At 48.5% G+C, this 11,642-nt stretch overlaps 1 protein-coding gene across 1 annotated transcript; it reads left to right on the top strand.

Moving 5' to 3' along the window:
• The first annotated feature begins 1,272 nt into the window (after positions 1-1,272).
• Positions 1,273-9,152, top strand: LOC122165566 (T-box-containing protein TBX6L-like). Its single transcript, XM_042828703.1, has 7 exons — positions 1,273-1,431; positions 1,883-2,047; positions 2,296-2,442; positions 2,933-3,003; positions 4,142-4,233; positions 5,081-5,273; positions 6,079-9,152. The coding sequence occupies exons 1-7, from the start codon at positions 1,333-1,335 to the stop codon at positions 6,503-6,505; spliced, it is 1,194 nt and encodes a 397-aa protein (XP_042684637.1). The 5' UTR covers positions 1,273-1,332; the 3' UTR covers positions 6,506-9,152.
• Positions 9,153-11,642: the final 2,490 nt, after the last annotated feature.

Here is an 11,642-nt window from a genome sequence, read left to right as displayed (position 1 = left end):
TCACTTACCTGAGCTGAACCAGCGCTGTACGCTGCGGTGATTTGGGGCTGACAAGTCCCAGAGGAGCATATGGCCAGAGCCCATCTGTTACAGCAACGTGTGGAATTTGGTAGCTTTGGGTACTGGAACTGGGAAGGCCGACTTGAGTGCTGCTTCCTAGAGCCCGATGGGTGAGCAGGAGAAGCTGTTCTGTGCCTGTGCCCTCCTGCCCATCTGAAATCCCTGTTTTCTCTCTCCCTGGTAGACATTAAAGCACCATGTGAAGCACTTGCATCCCCCAGCCTGGAGCCCTACCCGCAGAGCTCCATCACGGTCACCCTGGAGGACATGGGTCTCTGGATGAAGTTTCATCAGATAGGGACAGAGATGATCATCACCAAATCTGGCAGGTGAGGGGACCAGGACAGCTGCCCACGCCGCTCCCTTCTAATCTGTTTGCAAAACTCTGAGCACTCTTATTTCACTTGGTGACCCTCAGACTTGTAGTCAGTTGTTTGCATCTCCCTGCCTCTGGCACATTTTCAGGCAGTCCTGAAGATCCAAACTGCAAAGTGCAAAAGGTCATCGCGGGGCTGATGTGCTGAGAAATCTCCTCTGCTCTTATCTCAGTACTTAACACTGATGTTCTTCCTGTTGCTGTGCTGTTGCTCTGGGAAGTGCCCTGGGCTTCCTTTGCCTCGGTCACAGGCAGCAGCATAGGAGCAGTCAATACCTGGTGTTAATTCTGCATTTGCAGATGAAAATATGGCATATAATGCTAAGCAGGCTATTCTAAGTCTGAGTCATGTTGGAGCTTGTGGTGAAAGAATACAAAATAGGGACGTTTTGTGTCAAAGCTGCTGGGAGCTAAAGTAATCCTGCTGGTAAGAAGGGAGTGTTGAGGCTTTTCTGCAGAGTCAGAAGATGAAAGTGGCAGTGGGGAATGCTGGAATGGAAAGGAAGATGTGCTCCTAGGTGTGCACAGCCCACGCTAGAAAATGCTTTAATCTGTGCTCCCGGTCTGTGGTAGCTGCATGAAGCAGCTGCATGCAAATTCCACTTCTTTTCTTTAAGTTTTCCACTGCTGCAATGCAGGAATTGGAGGCACAAAAGCGATAACAATGTCAGGCCATTAAAGAATGCTGCCATGTTAGTGCCTATTCCACCTAAACCCATGGGACTGGATAATCAATACATCAGTGAGATTGTAAAAATATTTGGTAGCTGGCCTGTACAAATACCACTACCAGAACTTTGTGCAGCAGTGAGTAAACATGACCTGCTGCTTCTGTAGGTCGTTAAACAGCATTTGCTAAGTACAGAAATTCTTACATTCATTTCTCCTTCAGACGAATGTTTCCACAATGCAAAATCAAAGTCTCTGGCTTAATCCCATATGCCAAGTACCTCATGCTGGTGGATTTTGTGCCTGTGGACAACTTCAGGTACAAGGTAAGCACTTTAGATGATAAAAGTTATGCTTTAATTCCATTTTTGTTTGAAATAGATTAATCTTTATGCTTCAGTGGCCAGGCTGATAAATAAATAGTCTTTGGACGACATTCAGAAGTAATTGGTGGATTTTCTGCCTCTCTGGAGCTATTTGTCACTTTTGCTTGGGGAGCAGCTGAAAAGGTAACTGATCTCCGTTGTAACTGGTACAGTTTTGATCATGATTAATGTCAGACTTCTTTGATGGCCACTGGGAAAAAGGGAGAAAAAATGAGGCCCAAGCTTGGAGCTGTTTTGGTAAAACAATCATGGCTCTCAAGAGATAATCTGCTGCTTGTCAGGATTGCATGCCTCAGAGGAATCCTCCACATCAGACAGAGAAGCAGAGTTGCCAGGGCTATTTAAAATAAGTCACTTTTTAAGCTCTAGCTTTCCATCTTTCTCTTCACAGTGGAATAAAGATCAGTGGGAAGTTGCTGGAAAAGCAGAGCCCCAGCTCCCTTGTCGCACCTATGTCCACCCGGATTCCCCAGCTCCTGGCAGCCACTGGATGAAGGAACCTGTCTCTTTCCAGAAACTGAAGCTCACCAACAACACTCTGGATCAACATGGGCATGTAGGTTGTTGCTGGCCTTTGTGCCACGCTTTCTTGGAATTCATTGCAGGTCGGTGTAAAGTGAAATAAGTGTGAACATCAGATCATGTGGAAATTAAAAAGATATCCAAGTGCCCTCTCTTCCTTCCTCAGTCCAGCCCTCCTACCTGCCTGCTAGGGAAGGTGCTAACCCGTGCTGTCTGTATAACTTTGCTCAGCATGTTAGCAGCAGTTGCACATGGAAATCTTTGCCTTTGTCTCTGTGCCAGATCATCCTCCACTCCATGCACCGTTACAAGCCTCGCTTCCACATCGTGCAGGCAGACGACCTCTTCAGTGTTCGCTGGAGCATCTTTCAAGTCTTCAGCTTCCCTGAGACTGTCTTCACTTCTGTTACAGCCTACCAGAATGAGCAGGTAGCGTGCGAGTCCAAAGCGTTGCTAAGTACTTTGTCCTTAGAAATCTTGCATAGGAAGGTGTCTCCTCCAGAGCAAATTAACTTGGGTGTCTGTGATGGATAAAGGAAGAAAAATAGGCAAAATATGATTCTTGCAGAAAATGTCTAGTGAAGGATGGCATTAATTGTGCATATTAATTGCATTAAGTGCACTGTCAGTGACTAACAGAATCCCAAAGGTAGCAAAAAGTACAGACAAAAGTCCAGATATTAGGTATTCACCCTTTATATTTCTCTAGTTACGTGAATCCCATCTGAATTCCCACTGACCCTGGGAAAGTCAATTCTCTCTGCAACTCACTCATAGAAGGAACTGCTGGGAGAGCTCAGATACTGTGCCAGGGGCATCCTCCAGCCCCCTGAAAAAGCTGTTGTAGTAAATACCAATCTGAAGATCTTGAAATAATGAAGATCCCAACCAGAACTGAATCCTGGTCCTTTATTTTAAGATCACAAAGCTGAAGATTGACAACAATCCATTTGCTAAAGGTTTCCGGGAGCATGGGAAGAATACTCGAAGGTAAACTGTTTTTTCATCTCAACTTATGTATAACATGAGTTTATCTGAATTATATCCAAGTCCATGCAGCAAAATAGAGCAGCTAGCTCTGCAGAGCATTTTGCTTTGCACATTGCATTTATTTGTATATGGGAGTGATGCTGTGTAGCACCCCCCAGAGACTTGGGGAACGGGAGGAAACAGAATTTCCTACGGAAATATGAGAGATGTGACAGATCTGAGACCTGCATTCCATTGCAAATTGGGTCTAGATTGCAATCTGGTACATTAATAGCAGTGATAAAGAGAGTCCACAGTAGATCCTTCTGTCCCTGTGAGATCAGCTTAATTCTCACGTTGGAAGACTCTCACATCTCCTTTCCTCTTGTGTGGAAAGTTGTCTCTACCAACAGGAAATTTTGTCTGTGGGATGGAGGTTGGATGCCATCAAGATGAGATGAGATGGTAAGATGATCTGTCTGCTCTGAGGGCAGCCACTAATTAATGCTGGAAGAAATAACCCTGAAGGAAACCTGTAGACTGGTAATAAAGAGTTTTCCAACCAGAAAATGGTATAAAAATATCTGAGATTTTGTTTTGCGTGCATGAGAAGAAAATCTTATTTCCTGATGAAAAAAGCCAAAAGTGATTCTTTTTGAAAATGTCAGGGATGTTCTTTCTGCTCTCAACAGGACTGTTTCTGACTAAGCTTTGTGTTATTGTCCACTTTGGAAAAAGGCTGCTTTCAAGCAAAATGCCCACCGTACGTATGCCTGTATGTAGAGAATGTGCATCCAGCTTTGGAGTATGCTTACAAACTGTGCTGAAAGCTCCAGAGCTGAGATTTCCATGCTATTTTTGACTTTTGTACAAGCAAGAAAGGGGCAGCAACTCCCTTTCCAACTTATCCCCAGTATTCTGTGGGGTGAGAGCTCTCCTGGAAGCACATGCAGCGTTGGTTAACTCCACGATTCCACTCTGGCACACATCATTCCCTGTGGACCTGTCGTGTTGGTTTGCAAGAGGGTGTAACATGCAGAACATCAGAGCTGTTCATCCCACCTTTTGTCTTCCCAGGCCTTTGTCCTGCATCCCTTGCATGCTTATCTAGGTAGAAAGCTAACTTACGACCTAGTCCTGTGCACTGTTTCTTTCCCAGGGAAGGACGAGCCAAATCCCAGAAGCCAAGTCCAGCCAAGGGCCAGAAGAGAAAACTCCCAGAGGAAAAGGAGTCTGGTGCTGAGGAACGTGGTAATTTTAACAAGAACAAACCCAGAGTCAGTCACAAACTGTGCCTAAACCACAGGGGGGATAAGAGGCAGTGGCATACCTCTGATGTTCCTCACTGGGGAGAGAGGTTTGGGCAGAGTCCCTAAAGGCTGCTGCATGCATCTTTGCGAAGCTAGAAAGTGGTGCTCACTCCCTAATTCAGGGAGACAGCTTTTAGGAGAATGAGCCAACAAATGAACCCTCTGAGGCCTTTGCCTCTCTTAATTTCTGCCTGCAGTCTCCACACGTGCATTCAGTTTGTCTGTCTCAGGATTAAGTCTCTGCATATGGTCCACAGGAGCCTGCTCACATCTCCTGTCATTAGTGACTGCTCCCCAGCTCTGCTGCTCCAGCCTTGCTTTGTGATTGCATGTGATTGAGGGCTGTGCTCTCATAATGTTTTCTCTTCAACAGTGACACCATCTTGCAGTGTCACCCATGGCTTTCTTCTGCCTGTCTGCCTTGGTTCTTGTCTGTGCAGTTGTGTCAACCCTGGTGCTTGTGCAGCTGTGTTGTGATGCAGATAGGGAACTGATCTCATTTAAAAATGATCTTTACTCTTTCTGCTAGGTTATCTTTAAGGTTGATCATTCCTTGCAAGGGTGAGGGAATGGGGCAGAGCTGAAAGCCACAATGTAAGAGCAGAAAAAAGCAGCATAGGGCTAGTTCTTTAAGTCCTTTAAGGCAGTGTGGCTGCAGAAGAGGTAATGGTGTGTTTCCTTCCCCCATCCTGCAGTTAATTCATCTGCTAATAGAACACTGTGAGCTCCCACCCTCTCTTCCCCATTCTCACTTTTTTTCTGTTCTTTCTTTCCCTACTGTGAGTCAGATTTTGAGAAAGATGAGAATGTGGATGTGAAGGAAGAGAGTAACCCCATCGTGGTCAGCAGTGGATATCCCTTCTGGATCTCAGAGCAGAACAGCAGCCATGCCTTTCCTGCAGCATCACCAGTGCCAGCTGAACAGAGGGAGGGTCCAGCCAGGGAGCAGCAAGTGCCCACACCATCCTACCAGACATACCGGTGAGTCCTGTCTCCTGGTGCTCTTGTCATAAAGCCACTCTTTAACTGATGAGATTCCTCCTCCTTTATAGGTTATTTCCTAAGGAAAAATAGCCAGTGTGAGTGAGAAGGCTGTTTTTCAGTTGATGCCACACTTTTGTGATAGGTGCTAGATCAGTATGGAGATGTCTCTGTAACAAAGCCTTTCTGTTTTATGTGCATTCTGAGCATATTCATGTTTTAGTAGTGCTCTTTATTTCCCTATGCTGAAATGCTTTCCTACCCAACTCCATGTAACAGAACTTGCCTGTCCTTCGGGGGAGTGGAGGACTTCAATGATTGTTCCTTCCTTCCTGAGTTGGAGTGAGTGGGCTTACCTTCTTTTGGCACTAAATTTTTCAGAGTGAGCAGGTCTTGGACTAAAACCCATTTTTACAGTAAGACAAAGCTGTAGATATGGGAGAGTTAACGTGCCATAAGCCAACACGTGAAGTTGGAGAACCCTTTTCAATATGTGTGTAATTCCATTGGAGTACAAGATGGCTCACCTGGCTTTCCTGCAAGCATCTTCACATGATGAATGAGTGTGAAATAGCTGACACATTGAAAATTCCCACCCCAGGCCAAGTCTTCTAGGTACAAGGCCCTCGCAGGGAATACAAAGAGCTAGGTTGTCTTTGTAAGGTGTGCTTGTTTTGAATGGAAAGCGGGTGTTTGAAATGGCAGGGGAAGAGGGCAAGCTCTTTCCCTGGGGATCTGTGTGGGTTGTCAGTGGTTTTCTGCTGCGGTGGGTTTGACTCGCTGCTCTCTCTGCCCTGGGGAACAGGTTCCACGAAGCTGGGGACAGCCAGCAGCTCCCCAGCCGCGACGTCGCCGCCTTGAACGACTTCCGAGCGAGGTGCCACCCCTTGGATCTCGCCTCAGTGCCTGAGCACGATTCCAAACAGCTCCCAGAGGGCTTCACCAACCTGCCTCCACTGCCCCCACCTCTGCCCCCTCCCCAGGACTACACCGGAGTGGTGAACATGGCTCTGGACTCAGTGGGGAAACCTGGAGCTCGAGCGCCCGTGTACAGTCCTTATGGCACTGAGCAAGGCCTTGGGCAGTGGATGGTGCCACCCCACAGCCAGTACAGGGCGATGAGCTACTCAGCCTTCTCCACAGATTACAACACACAAGGGGCTTCGGGACATGCCCACGGGACCATGGCAGAGTGGAGCCAGTACCCACTGTTCCCCTATGCCTGCTGGTGAGCAGGGAGGATCCTTCCCAATGAAAAGACTGAAAGAAAATTGTAAATGAGAACAAATTTGTTCTGGGGTGTTAACCTTGAAGCCTTGTTTATAGAAGGCAAAGAGGCATTGCTGCAGATGGTGGCACGGGATGCCTTCACTTCCTTGTCTCCTTGCACAACAACCCTCATGGTACTTCACAAGCAGCAGCTACACTGCTAGCAGTCCCAGCTGTGTCAGGGCACGTCTGGCTCAATCTGTGTGTGTTCTGCAGAGCTTTTTCTCCAGCAGGAATAGGAAACCTCAGGAACTGTGAGAGCGGCAGTTAAAGAGCTGTCGACCTCTGTCCCAGGTGCTTGCGTTTGGCAGTTTCCAAAATCCCTTCTTCCCAGGACATGTGTGCAAGGAGATAGGGGCTGAGGAGTTTCAGTAAGCCAGGCCAAGAAGCTGTAGGGGATTTTTGCAAGAATGAGCCAAAAAAGCAATTCCAGTGACCCCTTGAGCGGGTTCATCACTTAGTATAGTCAAACTAAAGTCTTGCCTTCTCTTCCAGGAGCGTATGACAGCAAAACATGCAGTGGTACATGTGGCTGTGGATCATGCAGGCAGGGAAGAGCTTGTCTTCTGCACGAGAACCAGCAGCAAGGCTCTGTGTTGTGTCTGTGTCCCTCATGCCCACCCCTATCCCATCTTCCCTAGATTCGAGGTTAGTGAAACACTTTTCTTTCTACTGGTGGTGGAGGGACATTGTTCACAGAATTCAGGGCTGCTCCAGGGCTCTCCAAAGGCCTGTGCTTGCCAGGAATAGCAGTGCTGGCTTTGACACTCCAGCCTCCGTATTTTGAAGGGAAAGAAGTCTTTCACTGTGAACTTCTTCTTCCACCCCCAGCCACCAGTGAGGAATATAATTTATAGCTGTTGTTGCTGTGCTACAAAAGCTTTGCCTATAGATGCTTCTGACCAGTCTTGTGTCATTCATCAGCCACATACTTCAAAATAATGAACACCACAGGCACTGAACCACATGCTGCACTGCTCCCTGATGCAGTGCTGGGTGCCTCCTGGCTTCTCAGTGCCATCTTCTTACAGGCTCAAGGATCTGCTTCAGAGTCACTTCCACTGTCAGAACAGTTTGACCTTTGTTACTGCTGTGGTCCCCTCTCCTGGAGGAGCTGTGCTGTCAGTGAGCAGCCCATGGCCCTGTGTGGCAGAGAGGGTTAGAAAGAGACAGTGTCCCTGCCTGCCAAGTCGCCCTGGCTGTGTGCTCCTTTTTGAGATAGGCCTTTTGCTTCTGAGGGAGGACAGAAGTGTTCCGCACTGCTATGCAGAGAACGTTGTCTTGTAACACTTCAAATAAACTGCTCTGTAGTCCACAGCCATCGGCGGGCAGTGAGGTGTGTGTGCCAGATGGCGTTCTCTGCATGCACTGTGCAGCAGTGTGTGTGAGCAGAGCAGGGCAGCTTTGTGACTGCTGGTGCATCAAGAGTGGTGTGCAGGTGCATGCTGCTCTGCCTGGGTGCCAGCCCTGCACAGCATACGGTGTGGAACTGTGTTTATTACTGTTAAAATGACTTTGAAAACTAGCCCTGCACGTTTGTGAAACTCAGCTACAGTGACTGCTTCCTTATTTAAGTAGAGTATTGCTAATTGGTCTGTACTGCAGTGATGATGCGTGCAGAGCAGCTGAGTGAGCAGAGGTGGTTGGTGAGGTTCCCCACAATGATCACTGCCAAGAAAACCTGAACTAACACCCCCTGGCTGGTTGGTTAGCTCTGCTTCTTTGTCTTTGGAGAGCTAGATTGTATTTCCCTCTGTCATAGGCTGATAGTGAGCATGGCCAACTGAAGAGAACAGGCAGCACAGGGAAACCCAGGTGCCAGCAGGATAGTGAGGTGCTGTATCAGACATCAACCTGGATTTGGGAGAGCTGCAGTTGGTGGGGCTGGTTTGGCTGTGCAGGGTGAGCCTCAGCCTTGTGCATAGGATTGCTGTTAATTACTGCCTGCTGTTGCAGCAGGACTCCTCGCCCTGCTTCCGTGAATCACCCACCTTATTAGCCGAGTACCTTTGCTTCCACTCTTCTGTCTCTGGTTAGAGGCTGCAGCTCTGCTGTTTGCTGAAGGCCTGACACACGTTGCCTGTAGCTGTGTGCTCTCTGTTGCCGCCGCCTCCCTTTGCAGCTTCCCCTGTCTTGTTTTCTTCAGCTGTGGCATTTAAAATCTGTATGAGCTCGACTGAAATACTGTTTTTGCACGCATGTGAGATAATGTAATGCGTCTCTGACAGCTTCAATAAAAGGAAATGAGACATGCGGAAGGCAGGCCATTAAGAGCAATAAAATAAACTCGAAAGTGTGGTTTTTTGTGCATCTCTTTCAAGCACACTACTGGCTCCACTTCAATCCTGTTACCTGGGGCCAGTTCCTACATGACACATGCTGTTGATCTCAGTGTTCTTTGTTCTCTCAGTGTATTCAGAGAGCCCCAGGTTGCCTGCTTGCATTGCTATATATGACTCAGTCTCTTGTACTAATTCTTTGCTGCAAATACTTTATTTTCTATACATTTTTACTCCTCTTCTGCAGAGGAGTTACATAAGGATGAGAACAAATGGACTCTAAATGGGATCTAGGTAAATTTCCTATGGGAAATAAAGATCCTGATTTACATTGCATTGTCCTACTGGTTTTTGCAACTTTAAGCCTTGTTTGAGGCTGCTTCAGTGCAGGTAGGAATGGCAGAAAGATGTTTTCTTGCTGCCATTTTTCTACCATAGACAGGCATTGCCTGGTGGCAGCTGCAGGCTCAGGAGGGGCACTGTGATGCTGCTGCCCCATAACCCACACCGTGCCTGCTCTAAAGACACCATGGGTCCTCCCAGTAGAGCAGTTCCCCCTCACCTGGCTGTGGCCCATGCATTCAGGCAGCCCTGAGCCCTGCAGAAGGAGCTGCAGAGTGTCCATCACTGGATCCTCTGTGAGTGTCCTGCCATGCGTTTCCTGCTTTCACCCCTACCCTGGGTCACCTTAAAAGAGGCCAAGCAAGCAGCATCCACCCCTTTTCAGGAACAACAACATTCTTTGAGTCAAATGGTTTTTTATTACAGAACTTAAAAGCCACTTAATTCGCAAACACCGGGTTGGGGTCCCATATGGAGCCTCCTAGCAGGGGGGAGTGCAGCATTTGGCTGACAACAACAACAACAACAAACATGGTTTAGTAGGAGCTATTGGGAATAGGTGAACGGTTGGACTGGGTGATCTTTTAGGTCTTTTCCAACCTTGGTGATTCTATGAAACAGCAGCCATCACCCACCGTGCAAAGCTGTACCAGCACACAGCCCACCACCTCCCTGTGCCCAGTAGTGCTGATGCTGATGCCTCCAGGTGCACAGGGTGCAGGTGTCTGCTCTTAGCATCCCGCCCTCACCCAAACTGTGCAGCAGAAAGGAACATAATGGGTTTTCCCTGAAGGATGAGGAGTGGGTGTTCTGCTGAAATTTCCCCCTCTGCACAGGGTGGTGTTTGCTCCACAGCCTGCACTGAGGCTGTCTGGGCTCCTGTAGTATTCAGAGGGATGGTTTTGCTGCTGTTTGTTGTGCTTGTTTCTGCTTTTTCTCCAGGGCTCAGCCCTTGGTTTTCCAGCAGGTGTGCTCCTGGCCAGACTCCTCCTACAGCTCCAGGTAAGCTGGTTTAGCTGCTGTGCTTTGTAGAGCTGTAATGAGATATGAGTGTGGTTTCTTGGGGTTACAGCCAGCGAGAGAAAGTCAGGCATGGGTAGCAGCAGCTTGTAGGCTGCCAGCAGAATGCTAAGCAAGTTGTAAAGTGTTTCTCCTCCACAACCCGTGCTCCTTGCAGCATGCAGAGTGCACTGCCCAGAACCAGTGCTGTAGTATTGAGCTCTGGGCCTGAGCAGCAGCTTTAGACAACACCTTAAACAAGTGTGAAGCAGTTCTTTAATGCAGTGGTAACAAGAGGCCCTGCAGCCATGACAAGCAGCCAGTCACCACGTGTGCTGCTCTGCTTGATTTAGTGTTGTTCCTTTTTTGTTTTTCCAAGTGATGTGAGTTTTATGGCACTTTGCTGTATGGTGCTGAATTGCCTCTGACACTTCTGTAATACTCCTCTTTTTTTCCTTGTATGTGCAGGTGTATGACTGCAGCATTCCTGCCCAGACGGTGCCCTGCTCGGTGAGTGTAATGAATGGGTTTAATCTCCATCCCCTACAGCTCTTTGGGGGCGTGCTGAGATTTGTATATCTTTCTCTCTGACTTTTACTGAAGAGGGAAAACTTTGTGCATCTGGAAAGGAGAACCAGAGAGGGCTGCTAGTAGCACAGGGAGGCACACCACAGCCACTCAGCTGGATATAGAGCATGGCTCAGGTCTGCTGTCCGTGTCCCCTGTGTGCTGGTACTGCTGCTCCTGCAGTGCTGAGCTGTGGGCCTTGTAGCAGCTCAGGGAGCACTCTGCAGTCTGGCTTTGGCTCTGCCTCCCCATCTGGAAGGGGCTCTGTGGAGGATGAGGTTTCAGCGTAGCTCAGACAGCCAGCAGCATTCAAGTGAGGGTGGAATGAGAACTGATGCAGACTCAGTGTATGTTAGTCTGCACTTTGAGGCATCCCCAGCTGTAAGGCTCAAGGGAGTAAGAACAACAGGCAGCTGAGCAGCAGAGGCATCCACAGCCATAGGGGTACTCTCAACACTGTGCTGAGTGCTACTGATGTGCCTGCCATACAGCCCTTAGGGGCAGGATGAATGACTGTAGTGTCACTAAAAGAAACAATCCTGGAGCCCCAGTGCCCGGGCTGTGCTCCAGCCCTGCAGACACACTTCTGCCCTCCGAGGTTATAGGGCAGAGGCAGTGCCCTGCAGAAGAGTGGCCCTCCTGCCCACACGCAGCTGCTTTGGCCGCTGCTCTGGGGGTGAAGCCAAGGGGAGCCTCCAGCCCGACTGTTTCCTACCTTCGCTTCATCCTGCCCGTATGTCTGTTAATGGGCCTGCCCTGCCTGCATCCTCGGGGACTAATTGCCTCACACTTGAGCAAATGTGCTCCGGGTTTAAAAGGAGTCTATCGATCTGTGCATATTCCTGAAAGCCTCACAGGGCCCTGTTGCCTTTGAAGTGTAAAAACATCCGTCTGTCTCTGCTTTTCCAGCAGT

This window comes from Centrocercus urophasianus, unplaced genomic scaffold (assembly GCF_019232065.1).
Source record: "Centrocercus urophasianus isolate 14NV4802_14NV808 unplaced genomic scaffold, USGS_Curo_1.0 seq_30, whole genome shotgun sequence".
Taxonomy (NCBI): Eukaryota; Metazoa; Chordata; class Aves; order Galliformes; family Phasianidae; genus Centrocercus; species Centrocercus urophasianus.
This window is presented reverse-complemented; position numbering and strand designations above follow the sequence as displayed.